Below are 25144 nucleotides of genomic sequence, written 5' to 3' on the forward strand. Positions count from 1 at the left end.
AGAGTATAAGTCTTTCACCTGCTTGGTCAGGTTTATCCTTAGGTTTTCTTTTGTTTGTTTGTTTTTAATGCAATTTTGAACAGGACTTTTTTTTTACTTTCTCTTTCTGATATTTCATTGTTAATGCAAAGAAATGCAACAGATTTCTGTATACTAATCTTGTATCCTGCTACCTTGCTGAATTCATCTATCACTTCTAATAGTTTTTGTTTGCAGTCTTTAGGGTTTTCTACATAGAGTATCATGTCATCTGCATATAGTGACAATTTTGCCGCTTCTCTTTTGATTTAGATACCCTTTATTTTTTTTTTCTTGTCTGATTGCTGTGGCTAGGACTTCCAATACTATGTTGAATAGAAGTGGTGAGAGTGGGTGTTCTTGTCCCAGAATTTAGTGGGTAGGCATTCAGCTTTTCACCATTGAGTATTATGTTGGCTGTGGGTTTGTCACAAATGGCTTTTATTGTGTTGAGATATGTTCCCTCTGTACCCAGTTTGGCAAGAGTTTTTATCATGAATGGATGTTGAATTTTATCATATGCTTTTTCTGCCATCTATTGAGATGATCATGTGGTTTATGTCTTTTGTTGATGTGGTGTATCACATTGATTGATTTGTGTATGTTGAACCATCTTTGTGACCCTAGAATGAATCCAACTTGATCATGGTGTATGATCCTTTTTATGAATTGTTGGATTCAGTTTGCTAATATTTTATTGAGGATTTTTGCATCTATATTCATCAAAGATATTGGCCTGTAATTTTCTTTACTTAGTGTCTTTTTGGTATCAGGGTGATGGTGGCTTCATAGAATGACTTCGGGAGTGTTCCCTCCTCTTCAGTCTTTTGGAAGAGTTTAAGAAGGAATTTAAGAAGTTTAAGAAGTATAAGTTCTTCTTTTTATGTTTGGAGAATTCCCCAGTGAAGCCATCCAGTCCTGGACTTCTATTTGCAGGGACTTATAAAAAAATTACAGATTGTATTTTACTGCTAGTGATTGGTCTGTTCAAATTATCTGTTTCTTCTTGATTCAGTTTTGTCAGATTGTATGTTTCTAGAAACTTGTCCATTCCTTCTGGGTTGTCCATTTTGTTGGCATGTAACTGTTTATAATATTTTCTTATGATTTCTGTATCAGTATTTATGCATTATTCATTGTTAGTTCTCCTCCTTCAATTCTTAATTTATTTGGGTCCTCTCTCTTTTCTTCTTGGTGAGCCTAGCCAGAGGTTTGTTGATTTTATTTATCCTTTCAAAGAACAAGCTCTCGGTTTTATTGATTTTTTTCTATTTTTTTAAATCTCTATTTTATTTATTTCCTCTCTGATCTTTATTATTTCCTTCCTTCTGCTGACTGTAGATTTTGTTTGTTCTTCTTTTTCTAATTCTTTTAGGTGGTAGTTTAGGTTGTTTATTTGGGATTTTTCTTATTTTCTGAGAAGGGCCTGTATTTCTATGAACTTCCATCTTAGAACTTCTTTTGCTGTGTCCCATTGATTTTGTATGGTTGTGTTTTTATTGTCATTTATCTTGAGGTATTTTTAAAATTTCATCGTTGACCCACTGGTTTTTTAGCAGTGTGTTGTTTGGTCTCCATGTAATCATTTTTTGTTCTCATTTCTCTTTCTGTGATTGATTTCTATTTTCATTCCATTATGGTCAGAAAAGATGCTTGAAATAATTTCTATCCTTGTAAATTTGTGGAGGTTTGTTTTGTGGCCAAGTATGTTGTGTATCCTAGAGAATGTTCCATATGCACTTGAAAAGAATGTGTATTCTGGTTTTTTTGGATGTAATGTCCTGTAGATATCAACTAAGTCTGTTTTATTGTGTCATGTAGGATCTCTGTTGCCTTATTGATTTTCTGTCTGGAAGATCTGTCCATTGATGTCAGCGGAGTGTTAAAGTCTCCTACTATTATTGTATTCCCATCAATTTCTCCCTTTATGTCTGTTAGGTATTTATTTTATGTATTTAGGTACTTCTCTGTTGGGTGCATATATGTTAACAAGTGTGATATCCTCTTCTTGTATTGATCTTTTTATCATTATATAGTGTCTTCTTTGTCTTTCTTTATGGCCTTTGTTTTATTTTTTAATTTATTTATTTTTGGCTGCGTTGGGTCTTTGTTACTGCACACAGGCTTTCTCTAGCTATATTGAGTGGGTTCTGCTCTTTCTTGTGGTGCACAGGCTTCTCACTGTGGTGGCATCTCTTGTTGGAGAGCATGGGGTTTAGGCACGCAGGCACAGTAGTTGCAGAATGCAGGCCCTAGAGCACACAGGCTTCAGTAGTTGCTGCGTGTGGGCTCAGTAGTTGTGGCGCATGGGCTCTGGGGTGTGTGGGCTTCAGTAGTTGTGGCGCACGGGCTTGGTAGTTGTGGATCGCGGGCTCTAGAGCACAGGCTCAGTAGTTGTGGCTCACAGACTTAGTTGCTCCGCAACATGTGGGATCTTCCTGGACCAGGGCTCAAACCTGTGTCCCCTGCATTGGCAGGCAGATTCTTAACCACTCCACCACAAGGGAAGTCCCTGGTCTTTATTTTAAAGTCTATCTTGTCTGATATGACTATTGCTACCTTTGCTTTCTTGTCATTTCCATTTGCATGAAATAGCTTTTTCCATCCCCTCACTTTCAATCTATATGTGTCTTTTTTCCTAAAGTATATCTCTTGTAGGCAGCATATTGTAGGTTCTTGTTCTATTATCCAATCTACCACTCTCTCTCTTGATTGGAGCATTTAGTCAGTTGACATTTAAAGTACTTATTGATGATTTTGTATTTGTCATTTTAAACCTTGTTTTCCAGTTGATTTTGTATTTTTTCTTTGTCCCTGTCTTCCTTTTGATTTTCCTTTTCCTTTTGTGGTTTGATGGTTTTCTTTTGTATTATGCTAGAGTTCTTTTCTTTTTGATTTTTGTGAAGCTGTTGTATGTTTTTGATTTGTTATCCTGGTTTTCAAGTATGCTAACCCATAACTATACCTACTTGCTTTAGACTGGTAGTCGTATAAACTCAAACACATTCTAAAAGGTCTACCTTTTCTTACTTCCCTCCCCGACATTTTGTGATTTCGATGTCCTATTTTACGTCTTCATGTTTATCCTTTTGCTGTTCATTGTACTTGTAATCGCCTTCACTGAATTATTTTCATTGTTTTTTATTCTATGTACTGGCTTATTTAAGGGATCTTCAGTCCTTTTATATATTTGCCTTTCCTGTTGTGATTTTCCCTTTCCTGTAGATTCTTACTTCTTTTCTATTTAGAGAAGTACTTTCAATATTTCTTTTAGGATTGGTTTACCATTGCTATATTCTTTTAGTTTTTGTTTGTCTGAGAAATTCTTTATATCTCCTTCTGTTCTAAATTATAATTTTGCCTGGTGTCCTAGGTTGCATGCTTTTCCCTTTCAGGACTTTGAATATATCTCGTCACTCCCTCTGGGCCTGCAAAGTTCTGTAGAGAAATCAACTGATAGCCTTATGGGAGTTCCACTGTAACTCACTGTTTTTCTCTTGCTGCCTTTATAATCCTCTCTTTAACTTTTGCCACTTTAATTACGATATGTCTTACAGTAGGGCTGTTTGGGTTCATCTTGTTTGGGACCTTCTGTGCTTCCTGTACCTGGATATCTGTTTCCTTCTTTAGGTTTTGGAAGTTTTCAGCCATAATTTTTTCAAATATATTTTTGATCCCCTTTTCTCTTTCTTCTCCTTCTGGAATTCCTGTTATGTGTAGATTGGCATGCTTTGTATTATCCCATAGATCTCATATATTGCTTTCATTTTTAAAATTTGTCTGTCTGCTGTTCTGATTGGGTGATTTCTGTTATTCTATCTTCCAGATCACTTATTCATTCTTGTACATTCTTTAGTTTGCTATTTATTGCCTTTAGCTCAGTTTTCACCTCAGAAATTGAGTTGTCTAATTTTAATTGGCTCCTCTTTATGGTTTCTAATTCCTTGTTACCGTGATCTACATTTCTGTTGATAGTCTTTCTTAATTCCTTCAGCATTTTTATTACCTCCTTTTTGAAATTGGGGTCTGGGAGACTGGTGAGGTCTGTATCATTGTTTGTTCATTTACGGGGATTCTATTGTTTTTTAAATTGGCAGTAGTTCCTCTACTTTTTCATTTTACTTATATTTCTCTGACTCTATGAATTCAGGAGAAACAGTTATCTACTGTAGTTTTAAAGGGCTGTTTTTATGTGTGAGTGACCCTGTGTAGACCATGTGGGTCCAGTATCGTTGGTTCCAGGGTTGTTTTTGGTATGGATGCTTGCCAAGTCTTTCCTTGGGGTGTGCTGGCCTTCTCTCCTTGATAGATGGTGTGTTTGGTGTTTTGGTGACCAGAGCCTGTGCTGGATGTTGGGCAGGGCCTCCTCTTTGCCCTGTGGTTCTCACAGCCCTGTTGGGGTTAGGGTCTGCTCCCCAGTTGTTGGAGTAGAGGCCCCAGATCCAGTTCTGAGCTATGGTGTGAGATAGGTGGGACTGGAGTGCTCCCTCTGAGAAAGGAGCCACTGTGTGTTCTTCCCCAGGAGCTGTCTGCCAGAATGTGTGACTCTGTGATGCTGCCTGTCACCTGGTGTGTGTGTCCACAGAAATCACTGTTGCTGCTGCTGCACTCAGGGGCCACCTCCACTACAGGAGCACTAGTAATCAGTTAGATTTCAGCCCTGCATCCACTTGAGCGCCTGTGAAATTTGCATAACCCATGGTGGCAGAAGCTGTGCCCTGCTGTGAGCACACTGATAATGAGGCCGCTATGGTAGATCCACATCTCTCCCCTACTGAGTTGACAGTGGGGCTCCTATAACAGATCTGCCCTCCATCCTGCACGTGCCCCCTGTTGTGGCCCATTCCACACTCCAGGACCTTCGGGCTGTCTCCCTACAGCCAAACTGGTTCCTTTCCCTAGGTCTGTCTGCTGAAGCCCAAGTTTCAGCACCTAGCCACTGCACACACCAGGAGGTGCATGTCTCCATCTGTGCTGGTCTCTCTACCCTGGGGGCTGCAGGCCAGCTCCCACACTCTCCTCTCCAGCCTCTGAAGCTCCCTGTGTGTTTCAGCACATTACCCAGCTGGTGAAGGAGGTTCCTGGGGTGCAGGCCCTGTCCTGATTCTTCCTCTTCTCCCTTTTCCCTTCATCTTACTGGTTATATAGGGATCTTTCCAGCAGCTTTGGTTTTATGAGATCTTCTGCAAGCTTGCAGTAGGTATTCTGTGAGAATTATTCCACATGTAGGTGTATTTTTGATGTATTTGTTAGAGGAGGTGAGCTCCACATCCCTCTACTCCGCCATCTTGATCTCCTCCACCCAAATTCTTTTAATATATATTAAATGCCTTTTAAATCTATGTTGCATTAAACTCCTCATTGTATTGTGAAGGTAAACAAAATGCTATCACATCCTATTGAAGAGGGCACTTCTTCCACAACGGCCAGTTCCAGTATCAATAGCTATTGCTTAGATTAATAAATAAATAAAATGTTACATATAAGTATTTTCCAGCTTGTATAATGAACTCAAGTTATTGCTGAATAATTTCTAGTCATAAAACAATGCATGTATGACTGGAAATTTTAATGAGCCAATCACTGATTTTTATACAACCTAGAAATTTCTTAGCTATGGAACTATAATTTGACTGGTGAGCTTGCATATCTTAAACATTTTTAGACTTTATTTTTGCCTCATTTTTGCTTGATGGAATTTTTTTAACTCCTGGGAATTTAAACCTGTATGTGTATGTTTAGAACAAAAAATAAAACAACATAAATTTAGAAATGTCTCTTCCCCTTGAGTACCTGTGGGAAAAGTAGAGGTTCATATGTATTGTCTTCAAATATTAGTACATTTAGGATTTTTGAAATGTTACATTTAGTGAATAATAGATGATTTATGCAAAAATATTTTCTAAAGAGCCTCTTTATATGTTATTTCTTAATATACCATAATCTTTTAATTCATATACATTGGACTTGTGCTACTCTCATTTGAAAATATATTGCCCCCTTATAGAATTTGAGGGGTTTTGTTTGTTTTATTTTTTTCTATAGTCAGTACTGACTACCCACCAACTTCAAAAGCAGGTAGCATTTTTTCTTCCAGTTTGAGATATAATTGACATACAGCACTCTATATTTTTAAGGTATACAGCAAAATGATTTGATTTCTATACATCATGAAGTGATTATCACAAGTTTAAGTGAACATCTATCATCTCATATAATTAAAATTAAAGAAATAGAAAAAAAATTTTTCCTTGTGATGAGAACTCTTATGATTTACTCTCTTAACAGCTTGCATATATAACATACAGTGTTAATTATAGTTATCATGTTGTACATTACATCCCTAATGCTTATTTATCTTACAAGTGGAAGTTTGTACCTTTTGACTACCTTCATCCAGTTTCCTCCCCATTCACTTCTCCTCACCCCACCCCCTAACCCAAATCTGATCTCTTTTTCTGAGTTTATTTGTTTTTGAAATTTAATTGGCATCCAATACTGTTAGTTCCTGTTACATAACATTCAGTATTTCTATATATTTCAAGGTGATCACCATGATAAGCCTGGTTATGTATGTTAGCATACAAAGATATTACATAGTTTTTGACTATATTTCCCACACTGTACATTTCATCAAAAGCACGTAATATCTTTTAAACCAAAGTGTTACAGATGAAGGAAAGTTAGGGGCCTCTAATGTTCATTTCCAGCATACACTTCTATACTTATTTCCTAGATATTAGATAGTCTGCCAGAGAAGGAAAATATTTTTATCTTTAAGATCATAAGTTCCGCAGGGGGTATCAAACATAAGCCTTCTATAGGAACTCATCTGTCAGAGAAGAAAAAAGTGTGATGGTATTCTTAGCCCCAGCAGGTTAGCACCATATCTTAAACGTATCTTAAATACCTAAAAATTCATATTTTGAAAGTTATGCTTTTCTTCATGTTTATGAGAAGATATAAGCTTATAGAATTAGGTTTATGCTCATTAAGTGTCTAACCTAACTCACACTTACCATCCACCATTCATTTTCTTTTTTCTAATCCTATTTTGCCAGACTCTTACCTTCTACTCACTGTTCTTCCTTTCCTTTCCTATAAATATGCCCTCCCTAGATGACTGTACCAATCCTTAGGGCCTTCCTTCCCAGGTCATAGAGATTCTCTCTTGATCTGAAATCATAAATGGGAAATCCAAAGTCTTATTTTTAACTCTCCCATTTCCATGCCACCAAAAGCCACCACAAATAAGTAAAAAGTAACAGGAGGAACTAAAGACTTAGAAAAGCAAACCTACTTTACTAGATCTGCTCCAGAATCACAAATTGAGAGATAAGTGATTGCTCAACAAATGAAATAGAATTATTCATATATACTCATACGTGAAATTAGAAATTTATTACTGTCCTTTTATCTATCTACTTGCTATTAAAATAAAAGGGCATGATTCTGTAATATTAGGTAATGGGATATTTCTTTGATTAACTATCTTTTGAGTCACTAAGTAGAGAAAAAAGGTAGAAATTTACAAAATAGCTCCATTTGGTTTAACGACTTATGTGTTTGAGCTAGGTTTACTAAGAACATCCCAGGTTACTTTAATTTTACAATGTAGCCCTAGACTTTTTTTTAATGTATCTATTTTATTTATTTATTTTTGGCTGTGTTGGGTCTTCATTGCTGCGCGTGGGCTTTCTCTAGTTGCAGCGAGCAGGGACTACTCTTCATTGAGGTACGCAGGCTTCTCATTGCAGTGGCTTCCCTTGTTGTGGAGCACAGGCTCTAGGAGCGCGGGCTTCAGTAGTTGTGGCACGTGGGCTCAGTAGTTGGGGCTCACAGGCTCTAGAGCGCAGGCTCAGTAGTTGTGGTGCACAAGCTTAGTTGCTCTTGTGGGATCAACCCTTGAACCCTTGTCCCCTGCATTGGCAGGTGGATTCTTAACCACTGCACCACCAGGGAAGTCCTAGACTTTCTAATTAAATATGCAACTTCTGTCATAAGAAAAGAACCTCTTATGCTTTTTACTGTGAATTTAATTAAGCATTTCTTGTAAGTTCATTTCAGTATCTCTCATGGCCCACTGAAGTTGAGATTCAGTTGTAAAATGGTAGATTAATTGCCTTTTGTATTAAATAAGAATCTCAAATATGCAACATCAGGAAATTTAATTGTGGTCTTCAATTGCTTATTCAGTGCATTGGAAAACTGAATGCAGAAGTATAGAAAAAAGGGCCAAAGGTTGTTAAATGTAGCACATCACACACATTTTGCACTTTACTTAATGATCCAAGTGTTTATTACTATGAAGTAAATGCACCATTTAAAGAATTAGAGTGGAATTGTAAAATGTTAAAAATTCTTAGTTAATTTTAGTCTGAAGCATGCAACATGCTCACTTTTGCCTAAAACATTTTCATTATCCTATTTTTCCAGTTATTAAGAAAAATTTTTTCCTTATTGTACAGCACTAGCATATTTTCTTTATTAAAAGCACAATCTTAAATGCCATTGAGAGTTATATCTCGTATATGTTTGGGGTTTTTTTGTTTATTTACTTTTGGCTGTGTTGGGTCTTTGTTGCTGTGTGTGGGCTTTCTCTAGTTGCGGCAAGCGGGGGCTACTCTTCGTTGCGGTATGCGTGCTTCTCATTGCGGTGGCTTCTCTTGTTGTGGAGCATGGGCTCTAGGCACGCAGGCTTCAGTAGTTGCAGCATGCAGGCTCAGTAGTTGTGGCTCGCGGGCTCTAGAGCACAGGCTTAGGAGTTGTGGCACACGGGCTTAGTTGCTCCGCGGCATGTGGGATCTTCCTGGACCAGGGCTCGAACCCATGTCCCCTGCGTTGGCAGGCGGATTCCTAACCACTGTGCCACCAGGGAAGTCCCTCTGGTATATGTTTTAAATGAATAAGAGTAGTTTTTGACCTCAGATCAGAACAATATATTATATATTGCTTTTCTATACTTAGTCTACAACTAACAGGTTAAGTGTGTCTTCATATTTTTCACCAAAAGCTGTGTATATACTACAGTTTTAAAAGGACCATTATTAAAGCATACAGATAATTTCAACTATTAATTTGGATCCAATTACAGTAACTTTTCTCTGATTAAAGGAATATTTAAAATCTAAAGTTAATATCTTAAGAAAATAGAAATATTTTAAGTTAGTACTTAGTTGTACCTTCTCACTTTATTTTACTGTTTATACCACCATGTGTCTTTGTCTGCTGTGAATAGCAAATTCTGTAAAGTAAAAACAACTGACAGACATCATTCTCTTTGAAAACAGACTCCCATTATGCTTACTTATTTCTGGAAATACAGCTTATATTTTCTAATTGTGAAAGTAATCTGTGCTCAGAGTAGAAATGTAAGATAAATGCATGGAAGCACAGACAAGAAAATAAAAATTAATAGCATCACCATTGTAAACATTTGAGGTACTTAAGGAATTTTAAATAGAAAAATGGAAAGCAAACAGTTTATTTTAGCTGTGTATTTTTATGTAGAGGCGACAGTTACATTGAATTTTCTTCCACATAAAATCTTTGTGCAGCACACTTACTTTGAATTTAGAAAACTTTCATTAAGTAGTCATTTCTATTTTGTGTTTTTAAATCTTTTTATTTTGAAATAATTTTAAACTTACAAAAAGTTGCAAAAATAGCACAGATAATTCCCATTTGTTCTTCAGCCAGCTTCCTGTAGTGTTGTTATTATCTTCTACTGTTCAGTTATTTTATAGAGTGTTTATCTGATGTTTTCTCCTTACTAGATTTAGGTTTATGCATTATTAGGAAGGATACCACAGACCAGAATTAATGTGCCCTTTTTAGTGCATCTTACCAAAGAGTTAATGTTAGTATGTATTACTGGTAATGTTAACCTTCATCATTTGGTTAAGGTAGTGTTTGACATATTTCTCCACTCTAAAGGTACTCATAAAGTCATCTTTAAAGATACAATGAAACAACGGGGAAAGTTTATCCCTTTGTATAATCCAGCCTTTAAAAGAAATAATTTAAAACTTGACAGTCTGTAGGGTAAATACAGAGTCATCTGTATTCATAGACTACTTTGAGTCCAAATATTACCTGAGCAGTAGAAATTCCAGCTGCTAAAATAATTGCTCTTTGTTTGGAGTTGGTTACCTCAAGAGAAGGGAAAAGCAGGAGTGGATAGGTTTTATTAATTGACGTCAATTCTTTGAACTGTTATGAGTCAAATTTGTAAATAAGGAAAAACAGAGGGCCTTCTCTTCCAAGTTGATGCTGCAAGCTGAGTAGTATTTAAACAGACTCTTGTGGGTTTTATTTGGTGGTAAAAGGAATCTAGATAAAAATGGCACTATTTTTACTTAACTTCTCTGTTATAATAACTCTTTTAGTCTCATGTTGCCACCTGGAGCACTAGCCCATAATTACACGGTCCATGTGTGCTGAGAAGTTTTCATTCTTCTCACTACAACAATGCTGTCGGTGTACAAAGAGCAGGAAGGCCAAGGAACCACATTTAACTATTTGGCATTATGAGCGTTATTGTTATGTGCGTATTCCTGAAATTCCACATGTACCTAGCAGATCTGCAAGGTTGCTATAATCAACATGTTTTCTGGAGTATAAATTAACAAGCTTAAACATTAAGAGGTACCTGTCTGCTTTCCAGCAGCCCCAAAGGGTACATTTTCTTGTTGGCTGCTTCAGAACACTTCATGAAACAAATGTCAAACTTGTCAGGGCTGTCACTAAGAAAATGATCCGTATAGCAAGGGTCTTCTTTCACTGGGAAAAAAACAGATGTCTTATCTTAGCAAAGAGTGACAAAAACCTACCATCAGAAGAAAATTTTGCCTGCCTTTAATATCCAGTAGTGAAGAAATACTTTGGTAAAAAAACTTCCTTTCTTTGCAGTTTCATTCATTATGCATTCACTTGTGAATGATATTTGATTTGCTGCCTGAGCTATTTTAATGATTTTATTAATCTTGAACTGTTATAAAGTTCTTATAAAAATTGATGTCTATAGACAATGGGCTTGAGGACACGGGGATGGGGAAGGGTATGCTGGGACGAAGTGACAGAGTGGCATGGACATATATACACTACCAAATGTAAAATAGCTAGTGGGAAGCAGCCACATAGCACAGGGAGATCAGCTCGGTGCTTTGTGACCACCTAGAGGGGTGGGATAGGGAGGGTGGGAGGGAGACGCAAGAGGGTAGTGGATATGGGGATATATGTGTATGTATAGCTGATTCACTTCGTTATAAAGCAGAAACTAACACACCACTGTAAAGCAATTATACTCCAATAAAGATGTTAAAAAAAAATTGATGTGTAAACTTAGAAATACAAATTAGCACTTCCAAAAAAACAAAAAGAAAAAAGCAAAGCAACTTCTAAAATCCTTTCTGGAGCTTTATTATATCTAATTCCAGTGTTTTATTTACAAGTCTTTGGCTGTTATTTTTTTTTATTATTATTATTTTTAATTTTTATTTATTTTTTTTTTTTTGCGGTATGCGGGCCTCTCACTGTTGTGGCCTCTCCCGTTGCGGAGCACAGGCTCCGGACGCACAGGCTCCGCGGCCATGGCTCACGGGCTTAGTTGCTCCGCGGCATGTGGGATCTTCCCGGACCAGGGCATGAACCCGTGTCTCCTGCATCCGCAGGCGGATTCTCAACCACTGCGCCACCAGGGAAGCCCAGCTGTTATTATTTTGATGATATTATACCATAGCAATTACGATGTGTTGGACTCTAGCAGTGGATTAAATGCCTTCTCTGCCCCTCCATAATCCTTTTCTGTATCCAGATCACAGCTATTCTTATACAAGGCAAGAAAGAGATTGTATCTTGTTAACTTACACAAATAGTTTAAAGGCATAGAAAGGCAAGATATTTTAAGACATTTTCTGTGCTAAAGAAAGTTTTGTACCTGTCCTGAACAGGAGGCAGTTTTAGACATGCATTTATTAACTATACTTTATTACTAAGAAAATTCAACAACAAAAAGACTGACATTATATGAAGAATGTTATTTAATTATGAAAGTAAATGTTATAGATACTTCCTAATCCTCAGGATCATCAGGGTAACCAAGCTTGTTAAACCAGTAAGTCATATTGCTGTGGGAACTTATCAGACTGTCCACATGATAAAGCCTCCACTTTTTTTCAAAAATTAAAGAATATGAATTTCATAAGTGTAATTTTGGCTTATGATATTTAAAATATTTTTGCTTATTTCTGTTTTCAATAATGTTTTAGTGAATTCAGAAATGTAACTAGTGGATAAGGAAGGATATTATGCTTTTCCAAATTACAAACCTCTCTTTTACTCATTTTTTATTCCACTGTTTCACATAGTTCAGCAAACATTTATTGGACCCCCCCTATAAACTAAATGTGCCCTGTTAGGTGGTGGGAATATAAGATAAAGAAGATAAAGCCCTGCCTTGAACAACATATAAACAAATTCAGTGCTACCTAACAAAAATTTCTTGCCATCTTTACCTGCTGTTTTAACACTTTCTGTCAGTGTTTCACTGACAGAAAACGACAGTGGAAAGTGTGGAATAGGATTTGCTTTTTATTGGGTTGTAATTAAAGTGTAATCTCTAGAGACTCATCTTAGACTCTTAAAGTGGAAACTACCTGTTCATTAATAGATTTTCAAGTCAGTTGAACATAATATCTCTATTCAGTAGAGACAAATTGGAAAAAAAAAAACAACACACAGTGGCTATTATGCTTAGATAAATATATTAAAATTACATTGCTAAAATTGATAGAAACCCCATTCCTTGCAGCCAACATATCTGTAATGATTCAGGTTGATTGATAATATTGATAACTTCTCTGCTTTCCTGGTGTTGACAAAGGCTAAATCACAGGTGCTGTTGAAATTTAGAGACAATGTATATAAAGTAAGCTTTCTCCACCTTAATGTTTATGGGCAAGGGTGTGGTTTTTCGTGGAATACAAATATATATATATTTGTTATATATATATAACATTTAACATACATGTTATATAGAAACATAATATATAAAAATATATATGTTATATATAAAACATTAACATATATATAACAAATATATATTTGTTATATATATATATATATATATATACCTTGATTTTCATTTACTTAAAGTCAGTTTACTAAGCAAAGCTTAATTATTTTATTGAATTTGGTTTTTATACAGAGATGCACGGTGATGTGTAGTGATATTGATGTTATTACTGCTCTCCAGAGATACTTAAGAAATTAAGCTACTCATACTTTAACTCAGTAAAGAGTTAGACAGTGTTTTTTACTTCCATTAATAAAAATGAAAAAAGCCTATCAGAAATATTAGGAAAGCAAGACTGCTTTGTACTTAGGTATTGTTGAAGGAACATATATGATGAGATGGGTTATAAAATGTAAGATGAAACATTTTTCCAGATTCTCATTATTTATACTTTGGAGGTCACCATTTAATATTGAACACAAGATACACTTCATTCCTATGGAAGCAGACATTATGTCACTTTATTTATTCACCATGTTCCACAGGAACCTGCTATGAATTATGAGGCCACCACTTAGAATCGAAACTATAGAAGAACGTGAGCATTCTGTCGCCTCACGTGCCCATTTTAGAGTTTCCTATTTTAGAACTGACTGATCTTCAGATAACATGGTGGCACAAGTAATTGGAAAATTGGCAGACCTGTCAAGAAAGTATGCTGAATGAGACCAAAATGCCATGCTGGGTACATAAGATGTCTCAGAAGTTAAATTTACTGTTTTTTATCAAATAGTGAAGTAAAAATATCTGATTGACCCCCTAAAAAGGACACTTTTTAGTAGCAAGTGTTTTCAAAAATAATTCTTAGGTCATTGATAAAATAAGTTGTTTTTAAAAACATACAGAAATTTTTAGTCAATGTGTAGTATAGAACAGCACCCACTGTGAATGTTAATGTTTAAATGTTGCATAATTGTGCCATTTTGTTTATAGCCTTTCCCCTACGATTACTGGAGTCATGATAGTTAATTCTTCAGAGAAATGAAGTTAAGGTGTATTAAGTATAGGTGATAAAATGCCCTGAAGTTTATATTTTAATGTTTTCTAAAATTTATTTCACAGGAAGATGAAAATGAAGCTGAAAGAAAAAATACATCTCAGGAGCTCAACATGGAACAGAAAAATCCAAAGAAGTAAAGGATTTTCTGTAGTGTTTTGAAAAGTTTGCAACTTATGTAGTAGCAGATGAAATTTCTAATTGTAAAATGTTAAACTGTAAAATCTAATTTGCAAAATGTTCTCAATAAAGTCGTTGAAAATGGAATAGGAACGTGCGTTTGGAATTTGTATTTTTTAAGGCGATTTAAACTTTTATATAAAAGTTAGACGATTAAAATATTTTTTTTAATTCTTTACTGAAATTTGAGAATAAGAGACAGAATTTTATCTGTAACCCGTGTTAATACATGTGAATGACTTTTTAAAAAAAAACTGAAAGTCTTTTCCCCTTACAAGCCTCTGTTGTCTTCTTCAAGGACCTTAACAGAATTCCAATTAATATAAAGAAAGTCCAACATAGTTCAAAAATGAACAGGAAATGCTTGCATGTGGAAACACTGAAAACACTGAAAAAAATTAAATACCATTTTCTGATTTCTGCCAATGTTTTTGGCAGATGTCTTTGATTATTTAAAGCAGAGTTTCTTAAAATGAGAAGCAGAACTTTGGAAGGCTTATAAGAGAATGCCAGCATACACTTCTTCCCCGTGAGAATGAAATCTGTATACTTAGCCTGGAGCCATAGTTTTATCACAAGCATCTGAGGAGCTCAGTAAAGGTGTGACAGTGGGACAGGCTAGCAGCTATAATACAGTAGGCTGAAATGGGGAAAACTACAAGTAGGCAAGATAGAAAATTCATTGATGTATAGCCTCAAATAATGTAACTATGGATATCAGGAAAACAGCTGTATCCCACAGATTGGACTCCCTGGGTGAATTTTGAAGCAGAGTTTGAGCCAAAGAAAAGCCTGAGTAGGCATATCAGAGTCTGCGGAGGCCCTGTGCAATAAGCAAATACAAAGATTAATTTGACTTTTTCCCATTTTTTTCCTATTTTTTGGAATAGCTATTACTCTATTTCAAAATACCCATATTCACTAAGATTGGAGTTACATTAGCGGTGTCACATTTGAAAAGAAACAATAATACATGATTCATATCATTAAAATCTATTACATATACTATGTTGTAGGTACTGTGCTAAACAGTATGCTTTATACCACTAATCATCCCTATTAACATGTAAGATAGTTATTATTACTTTTCTTTGCATTACCAATGATCAATCTGATACTTAGGGAAAATAAATTAACCAAAGTTATGTAGCATGTAATTGAGAGAGCAAAACGTCAAACCCAAGCAGTCTCACCCCAGAATATCACATTTAATTATTGTGAACTACCTATTAATGTCATACCTCTTAATTCACTATCTTCCCCCAAAACACAGTCTTTTTTGTTAGCACCTTATTTACCACCTGCTACCTCCCCTTTAATTATTTTTCTTCCCTAAATTCTTAGCCATGCTTAATTTGAAAACTTTGGCTTAAGTGAAATAATTAACTACTATTCCAGCTCCCCTAAAACATGAAAATCCTACTTTATCTTTTCTACGTTGAGTTAAGATGGAACAAGTGTAAAAGCATCTTACTGCTTCTCTACAATTTTTCAGTAACTTTTTGGCCATATTTTTCAGTAGACTGTTGATTTAGTTACTAGAGTGCTGTCATCTCATCTCTTAATACTTTCATTTCTAAAATAAGTTGCTGAGTATAAGAAAAACAGGGACACTCAGCTACCCAACAGGCATTTTAAATATTTATATTTGTGATACCTTTAATCATTTAAAACTCTAGTTTTCCTTTTCAGAAATATTTGTAAGTATCCCTTGGCTTATGGACAATGAGTAATAAAGTAAATCACTGTAAATTTCCTTTAGGGGAAATCTGCCATATGAATTTATCAAATTTTTAGGGTTTATACACTTACATCTAAGTATATACACATAAATCTTATTATAATGCTAAAAGATTGCCCACGTTATATGACTAAGCTGGTCACTTTATTTGAATCAAATTTTGCATATTATGTAGTTTTTTATAGAGAGTATAACGTATTAGCTTATAACCTATATGAGAAAATAATCTGAAAAACAATGAATACATGTACATGTATAACTGAATCACTTTGCTGTACACCTGAAACTATACAACATTGCAAAATCAACTATACTCTGATAAAATTATTTTTTTAAACTGCTTACAAACAATATATGTGAATATATTCTTTTCTTCCCTCCCTAACCCAAAGGTAGCATACTATTTAAACTGCCTTACATCTTGCTTCTTTCACAGAACAAAATATCCTGATCTCTGCACTGAACTGCATAACAGTCTCCTATTTTTATGGCTGCATAGTATTCCATTGTATCAGCTACTATAGATTAATCAGTCATCTATTGATGGACACTTGTCAACCCATTTTCCTGCAGGTAGATAATATAATTTGAATAAATCTGTCAGTTTAGGATTAAAGCCCAGTCCTAGTTGACTGCAGACCACAGGCCCTACCACACCTTCTTTAGGAGGACTGTTTTCTGGAAGAATTTTTTCTTTTATTCACTAAGACAACAGCATAATGCACACAGGGCGAGTCAGATAACCAGAATAAACTGAGGATGGAACTGCCCTCAGCACAGCAGGTGGCAGGAGAAAGGCACAGTAGCCTCATTCAGTGTCTGCCACATATTATGTGTGCCAACGGAGGAGTAGAGCTATATTTGTACTTCAAGGGCCTCCTGCTCCTATTCCTTATGAAACACCGTTTTGGGGGCCATCATTAATCTACAAGTCAAAGCCAAACTTTTAGCTTCTACCCCTCATTGCTGAAAGGACAAAAAGGATACCAATATTTTTTTCCAATTAAAATATCTGTAGCTCTTGGCCTCCCTTCTCACTTCTCTCTCTGCCTCCTGCACTTTCTCTTGGATGTCTAAAACCAGACCCAGCAGGCTCACCTTCCTATTCCTCCCAGACTCAAGGTCAAGGAGCCATTGTTGAGTGTCCTACATCTGAAAGGCAGGAGCCAAGTCCTTGTGATTCTTTGTTCACAATGTCCCTCACACTAGGCAATGTACAGGAGGTGTGATTTGAAGAGACGTGTGCAATTTCAAATGCTGAGCTCTGAATGCCTTTCTGCGCTGTGTAAGTTACTTACTCAGGATGGTTTGGTATGTAGACGCTGTTCCCACACTAGTGTTCTCATCATCCTCATTAACCACAAAGCACTCTGAGAACACATTAAGGCATCAATCCTGGAAAAGTTTAGGAACTGGGCATTCTCGTGAAACCGTAGACTTTTCAGGGTGGAAAGATCCTTAGAGATGAACTTGCCCAACAAACTCCTTTCACAGATGAAGAAACAGCATCAAAGAGGATGCACCTTGCTCAAGAGTCCACACAAGAAGGAGGGACAGAGATTTGGTCTTCTGAGGGCCATTGCTTTTCTCTTTACATTTTATGCCTTGCTTTCAAAACTGTATGATTGGCCACACTTTTTACTACTCTCAATTTAGTAAGGATATGAATGGGCTGTGTTTGATCTGCCTAAGCAGTCCTTGGTTTAAATAAGGCTGAAAGAAATCATGAAAAATTGTTGAGCTTTGCAACTATGAGGACTGAAGTGCCCTGCGCCATTTTGAATGCAATGGCAAGCTTCTTGGGTAGGGGTAGGGGTAAGGGAAGAACAGTTGCCTGGGCTGAGATCTGGAGAAAGGCTACAGGTACTCTGGACATGCTATTCCTCTCTTCCCACCTTTTCCCTGAGCATCTGGAACATTGCTGGTTCCCAGTCTTCTGTGTCTGTATTCCAGGGCACGTGAGTGTATCCCCGAGGGAGCAAAGGAGAGAAAGACACCCATTTTCTGTTATCATTTGGTGCTCAGTCACATTTTTCCATCTCAGTACAAACTTAATATCCTACCCACAGGGTCGACTTATGCAGACTTAACCCATGACCTGTCCAAAATCTTACTCAATCTGCATCACCTCAAATCATGACTTAAAAAGATGCAGGGCCAGAGTAAAAGTTGTTTGGTTGCTCTATCCTTGAAAGTGGGGGTGGGTCCAGGTCTAGTCCTTCAGTTTGTAGATTCAGACGTAGTTTGATCTATTAGTCTGAGGACCATTGGCTATCAAGCATGATTCATGATAAACCAAGTTGATGACACTGATTTTGTCTGCCCAAGGAAACACCTTCCCCAGACTCTGGGACAGTGTTCTCACCCATCTTCAAGCACATGATCCCAAACTGGATCAATCACCTTATTCCATCCCTGGGGCATCCCTCACAAAAGAGCAGCTAATCCACATCTGAACAACAGGAGGCGTATTTTAGGATTTTCCCTGCTGAAACTAGAAAAATAATTTCTTTCTTCTTTCTTGCTTGTGAACTGTATAAAGATATGACTTCAGAGCTGCTGGTACCTTCCCAGATGTAGAAAATCCCCAAACGATGATGAGAGCAGAACACAGAATTCCAAGTTCCATACCCTGAAGGTCCTGAAGCAGCCCTGGTGCCTGAACTGTGTACTCTGTGATTCAAATGGATAATTTTCCTGGAAACCCCTTTTGTTTAGCTTATGTTGGGTTTCTGTAAAAGAGAGTCCTGACTACACACCAGACTCCCAAGAGTTTGTTTTACAAGCTAGGTTTTCAATTTTTAAATTTATGCTAAGAAATATAACTGCCAAGCGGATTGGAATATTCCTGTAGGCTGGTTAGCTTCTTCTCTTCCCCAGAGGACAGCGTATGTGGGAAACCAAATTATGATGCAAAGGTTTCTTTGTAAGTGCAGTGTCAGGATAAAAGGAGTAGGACAATCTCAAGGGGCACTTTCTATATCCCATGGCACTTTAGGGACATAATTAATGCCTGTTAAGTAGGACAGAGCAACTCTGCCACCTGGACAAGGCCCCGGTGCCGTGCATAATTTCTTAGAGGCACACTGGCAAACTTTTCTAACTTTTCACTTTAAAATGTCTTATCAACTACCAAATGATTCTGATTCCTCCATCCGATATCATGTAGTTTTAAATAGTTCTGTGACTTTACTCATTGCCCTTGCTACCCTCCGCCACATCAAGCCCCTCACTGCTAGCCACCTCCTTTCTCTCCTCTGGCTGTAGAAATCCTCCTTAATCTTCTAGAAATTGACAGCACACATCAGTTCCTCTGTGAGGCATTCCCATTTTTGTCCAAATCAGACTTTAATTCCACCCTCTCCTGCATTTCCCCTTAGGGCAAATTGCACTCATTTTGCAGGGTCACAAGCTGTGTTTGTGTTGTGTCTCCTTCTAGATTGAGTTCTTTGAGGACAGGGATTCAACCTGACCCATTCTTTCTGATGCCCAGTTTTTCACATACTCCGTTGCAAATAGTAGATGCATAAAATACATGTTGAATGTTAGGTATGTTAGCATGAATTACTGCAGTTTTGTTTTTGTTTTACTTACAGCATATTGTATCGCTCAGAACTTTTTCTGTAACATTTGACAAAAAGTAAACCTAAATTAAAAGAGTTTGGGGGCTTCCCTGGTGGCGCAGTGGTTGAGAGTCCACCTGCTGATGCGGGGGACACGGGTTCGTGCCCCGGTCCAGGAAGATCCCACATGCCGCAGAGCGGCTGGGCCCGTAAGCCATGGCCGCTGAGCCTGCGCATCCGGAGCCTGTGCTCCGCAGCGGGAGAAGCCACAACAGTGAGAGGCCCGCGTACCGCAAAACAAAAAAAAGAGTTTGGGGTGAGGACCTGAGAAGCAGGCTTTAACAACCAAAAGACAGGAAGCGCAGGAACACAGTTAAGGCTTGAAGACAACTGGTCTCAGGGTACAGGCATCCCTGAGATTTCTCTCCATCCTTGGCCTCTGGCATCTCTTCCCACATACCACCGTGACCAGCTTTTTCCTCTCACTGGGGTATGTGGGAACTTAAAGCTCCCCGTCTCATAATGCCACTGACCAACAAAGAACTGAAATTCCCCAGCTTGAGATGGAAGATTCCTAGAGAACTGTATGGGATTGTGTCATTGGTCCCGATTCTTCACTTCTCCCTGAATCTTTATCCTTTCCTTTTTTTAAAAAAAAATTTTTATTTATTTTATTTTTGACTGCGTTGTGTCTTCATTGCTACAAGCAGGCTTTCTCTAGTTGCAGCGAGCGTGGGCTACTCTTCGTTGCGGTGCATGGGCTTCTCATTGCGGTGGTTTCTCTTGTTGCAGAGCACGGGCTCTAGGCATGCGGGCTTCAGTAGTTGTGGCTCGCGGGCTCTAGAGCGCAGGCTCAGTAGTTGTGGTGCACGGGGTTAGTTGCTCCGCGGCATGTGGGATCTTCCCAAACCAGGGATCAAACACGTTTGCCCTGCATTGGCAGGCGGATTCTTAACCACTGCACCACCAGGGAAGTCCTATCCTATCCTTTTGCCTGTGAAATTCTCCTCACAAGAGACAGACCACATATCGCACTTCTTGACTATATCTGGATGAGGTGAAAACCGCAGTGTGCTGATTCCTAGTCCAGGCCTCAGAAAGTCTCTTTTGATTCTGTCTGGGCTCTTGCTCTTTGACTATTCCCTAAGAAGGACATGCCCAAGCCAGCCCTCAAGTGCCTGGAGACACACGGAGCACAGCCACCAGCCTGGTACAGGCTACATCTGCTGACCCAGCTGTATGAACCAGCTCAGCAAAGGTCATCAGACACACCCAGCTGAGCCCAGCCTCTGCCAGCCAACACTCGTGTGGCCACCAGCTCAGGGAAAATACATGATTATTGTTTTAAGCCACTAAGTTGTTTACCCAGCATTTTTGTGGCAATAGCTAATTCATACAAATCAAGTCTCAGCTTTGCAACTTCCTAGATATGTGACCCTGGGCAAGATGCCTAACCATCTGGATTTCACTCTCCACCTCTGAAAAATGGAGATAATAATGGTACCTATATCGTAGAGTTGTTGTGAGAGAAGTACAGTATAAAATGTCTGGCACATAAAACCCACTAATATATTTTGTATTATTGTTACTGTTTCACATGCTCATCCACAAACAATTGTAGCCAGGGAGTGGGGAGAAGTCCTAGGGATTGGTCTGGCTTGGGCAGGTGCCATCTCTGGGCCAACCACTGTGGACTGAGGGGTTGAGAGTCTGTAAGAAGAAAGAGGGCAGCTCTCATTCAATGAGACGGTGGGTGTGGTGGAAGGAGCAACCCCCAGAGGATGCGGATGCTGATTTCACGTGAAGACAGGAGGCAGGTGGGACAGACAAAACAGAAAAAACACACCCAGTACACTGTAGTTAGTTCTAGAATCATAGTTTCATTGGCAACCTCTGAATCACAAGAGATGGTTTCAGACACCCTACACAGAGCAAGCGGCACGAGTGTATGCTGTCTCTTCTATTTACTAGGTATTTAATCTTAGGGATTACTAACTTAGCTCTACTTAAGTTCTCCGAATATTGGAGAATGCAGACAATAATTCCCATTCCCCAGCCTGGTTTTAGGAATTAAAGGAGATAATGTATGTAAAACAAGTGGTAAAGTAAGTGACATAGAGCAGGTACTCCATCAGTGGTAGCTATCGTGGCTGCTGTTACTCTTGGCTCCTTCCATGACGTGCTGTTTCTCATTAGCCTCCGTGATTGGAGGGGACCCTTCATTTCTGGGGCTCTCTCTGCTGACTGCAGCCTAAAGCACATTCTATTAAGATCATGTGTATAATGAGGTCTGAATGTGAGCAAGCTGCCTTCATTCTAGTGCAGTTAATGATGAACATGTCCACGGCCCTAGTTTTTCAAAGGTGATGGACTCAGAAGAAACCGTGTGATATCTGATCTAGAAATCCTTTTTTTTGTGTGCAGAATCTGAATTGCAAAGCTATTATTAAAACCTGCAAATGATCAGCAGTGGTAAATGTGTGATAGTAACTGCCTCTCACCCTCTTTGTCTCTCTTTGGCTGACGCTCCTGACTGCCGCGGGGAACTGGTAAGCAGCTGGCTGTGCTGGGCTGGAATTTACGTGTGCCTGGTAATGCATGTTCACAAATAGACCTTTGCAGAAAACTGCTCATTATTCTTGTGATTTCAGGAAACCAAGAAACACCCCAATTAATTCCCAAGCCCAAGAAAGGAAGAAGAGCAACAAGCAGTTTTCCTCTGGCAACGTGAAGGGGAGAAGCCAATCAGATGCAGGTTGACTGCGCAAGGTCACGATCTGATGGACTGCATTTGCCCCTTCTCACCCCCAAGCCCAGCAGCGAATAGACGCTTCTTGCCCAGAGGAAGATGAAGGTGAGCCTCAGGGGGCTGGCCTTCCTGGGCATGGGAAGCAATTGCCCTTTGTCACACCTCTGGCTGGTGTCAGGAAATGTGCTGGGGAGAAGGGAAGTTTGTAGTAGTTGCATGAAAGGATTCACCCTGAGGGGGAGATGCACAAAGAAAACATATCATGTCTCTATGTGGAGTTAAATAAACTGCCAGTCATAATTGTAGATATAGTCTCCAGACAAATTAACAATTTTCGTCCCAGTCTTCATTCGTTAGAACGTGTGGCATATTGGAGTGAACACAGGGAGAAGGGGAGATGGTACGTCAAATGCAGTGGGCTAGTTTGTTCTAATATGTTGCTGAATGTCAGGAAAGTGGGATCGTGTGCACGATGGGTTGTCCTGGTGCTTGGCTATTCGTTCATCAAAGGCAACGTGAAGTCAGCAGGCTCAGGCATCTCAGCGTGTCCCCAGAAATGCCACTGCACTGACTATCCTTAGGGAAAAGCAGTGAATTCTCAGACTGGGAAGGGGCTGCAATGAACTATGGGGCTGCTGTGATCAGACAGAACAAGCAGTCCTGGCACCTGGAGCGTATTCCGATGACTTTGCATGGAAGACATGATCAATGGTTTTTTTCCAAAGATCTTGCTTTTAGGTAAATTTACTTTCCCATCATGAGTGCCATGCTATCAGAAAGACAAATTCACTTAACGTAAGTGACTTAGCACTCCTTTATGAATTACTTTCCAATTGTTTTTAATAGCACCTCTTTATCTCCAGCACAAGAAAACACAGTTGACCTTTAACAGCCTCTTATAAACAAACCCAACTGCAGTCCAGGTTTTCCACTTTCAGATCTTTATCACCTGGCACCTTGAATCCAAACTCATCTGAATGCAGGTCCAGCTGTCTCTCTAATGGTACCTCTCCATTAATTAAACACTCTGTGCTTAACAGCTTGCATGCCAGCAGCTGTAAAGGATGAAAAGGCAGTTCTTCAATCTGCAAATATTTATTTTCTTTTGGGGGGATTGGTTGGGAAAAGATTAAGTGTATAGGAGGATCACCAGCTTACAGAGAATGTGTATGTTGAGGTGGAAGTTTCCTGCCAAGGCACATCAGGTGCATTTAGTAAGCAGGAAGGCTGACTCCTAATCCCTGCAATTATAAATTATGAAGTACTGGTTAAACAAGCATCTCCCTCTGTCTGGGCTGAGGAATGTGTCTGTGTTCTCTGAGTATTTTAATGCGTGCATGTGAATGAGTTTACAGGGAGGAGTGAATATAATTCACGTAGACTCAGACTCTGATATTTATGGGATCCTGTCTGCCCAGGGGCTGGGTCATGGCCTGCATATTCTTATCCTGCCACAATGCATTATGGGACCCCCACCCCTTAGTCCATTTACATTTTTCCTTGTTTCTCAGACTCATTTATCACTGAACTGTATAGAAACTGTTCTGGAATAACAAAATAACAGGTTGGAAGTTGGACACAGCATTAACTTTTTCAAAATATTTTCTTAAAATACAGGAGCAGTTTGTGTGTGTTAGAAAATACAGGTACGCAAAACTAAGGGAATAAAAGGATCATACTGCAAATATCTAGAGACTGAACAGTCAGTACCTTAGTATATATCTGGATCATTTTGTTGTCTTTTGGAATACACACACACATATATTCTTAATTAACAACATCTATTTTTCCACTTCAGTGTTATCTTCATCTCATCAAGTACAAGGCCATATTCACATTTTAATAACTGTCTCAAAAAGATCTTTTATATCTGGTTTGCCCATACTAGGATCCAATCCAGAACCACACATTGTCTTTAACTGTTATATCTCCTAGGTCTTTTTCAACCTAGCCTGGTACATCTTTCCATGCACTAATGTGTTAGGGTGGGCTGATTGTCCATGGCTTAGTTTAGGGCATTAACTCCCCTCTGCTTCCAGCTGTGCTTGTGCAGGCCTAAAGCTCGTATAGCATGAGAGAAGGCCCTGGGCAAGAACACAGAAAGATTCACCTAGCATCTGTCCACTCCAGCTGCAGTGCAATCGGAGGTGGGCTAAGGTGACGTGATGTGGGCACCAGGAGCTAGAGCCCACGATACAAACTTGTCTGTACTTTTTTCCTCATTTTTCCTCCATGTAGTATTATTCATTTTGTTATTCTTTAGGAGAATTTCCTATAAACGAAAAGTTATCTAAGTCTAGATATAGTTAAATTAAGTATTTTGGGGAAAAGAATGGTTTGTTTATTCTTATTTACATATGCAAAGATGTACTAATATCTTTTATTTTATTTCCAAGAAATTAATTCTCAGACTTCTCCTGAGCACCAGATATTGAGTGAGTGTTGATAAAATAACCCTGCCCTTAAGTTTAGCAAGTTTTGAAAAATAAAATATTGTGGTGCTGTGGGAGAATTTTATATGGAGTGTGGTGTTGGGTCAGAGGGGGGAAGTGATCAGTTCTTTCAGAGGAATGAGGGAGGAGGTAGGAGAAAGAAAAATTTTCATTAATGCACTGATGCTTGACTTGGGTTTTCAAAGGCAGTCGCCTTTGATGAGGAGGAACGTGTTTTAGGTTGAGTTATTTGGGGAGCAAGCGTTATATCGGCAGCAAGGGTTATAGGCAGGAAAAAGGAAAACTTGTTTGGGAAACTGAAAGTCATTCTATATGACTGGCGAGTGGGTATAAAGGGGTAAAGCCAGAGTTGGAAAAAGAAGAAGGGA

The 25144-nt window shown here is 38.4% G+C and overlaps 1 protein-coding gene across 4 annotated transcripts in view; it reads left to right on the forward strand.

Moving 5' to 3' along the window:
- The window catches only part of PHF14 (PHD finger protein 14), a 232917-nt gene extending 218550 nt beyond the window's left edge, over nt 1-14367 (forward strand). For 3 of the 4 annotated variants that reach the window (XM_067042574.1, XM_067042570.1, XM_059073863.2), the window contains one exon: nt 14156-14361. In XM_067042574.1, coding sequence (XP_066898675.1) covers nt 14156-14230 — 75 coding nt within the window. In that variant the 3' untranslated portion in view covers nt 14231-14361. Of the gene's footprint in view, nt 1-14155 lie in introns of all 4 variants that reach the window. The other variant, XM_059073864.2, reaches the window with a different exon arrangement.
- The last annotated feature ends 10777 nt before the right edge of the window (nt 14368-25144 follow it).

This window comes from Kogia breviceps, chromosome 9 (assembly GCF_026419965.1).
Source record: "Kogia breviceps isolate mKogBre1 chromosome 9, mKogBre1 haplotype 1, whole genome shotgun sequence".
Taxonomy (NCBI): Eukaryota; Metazoa; Chordata; class Mammalia; order Artiodactyla; family Physeteridae; genus Kogia; species Kogia breviceps.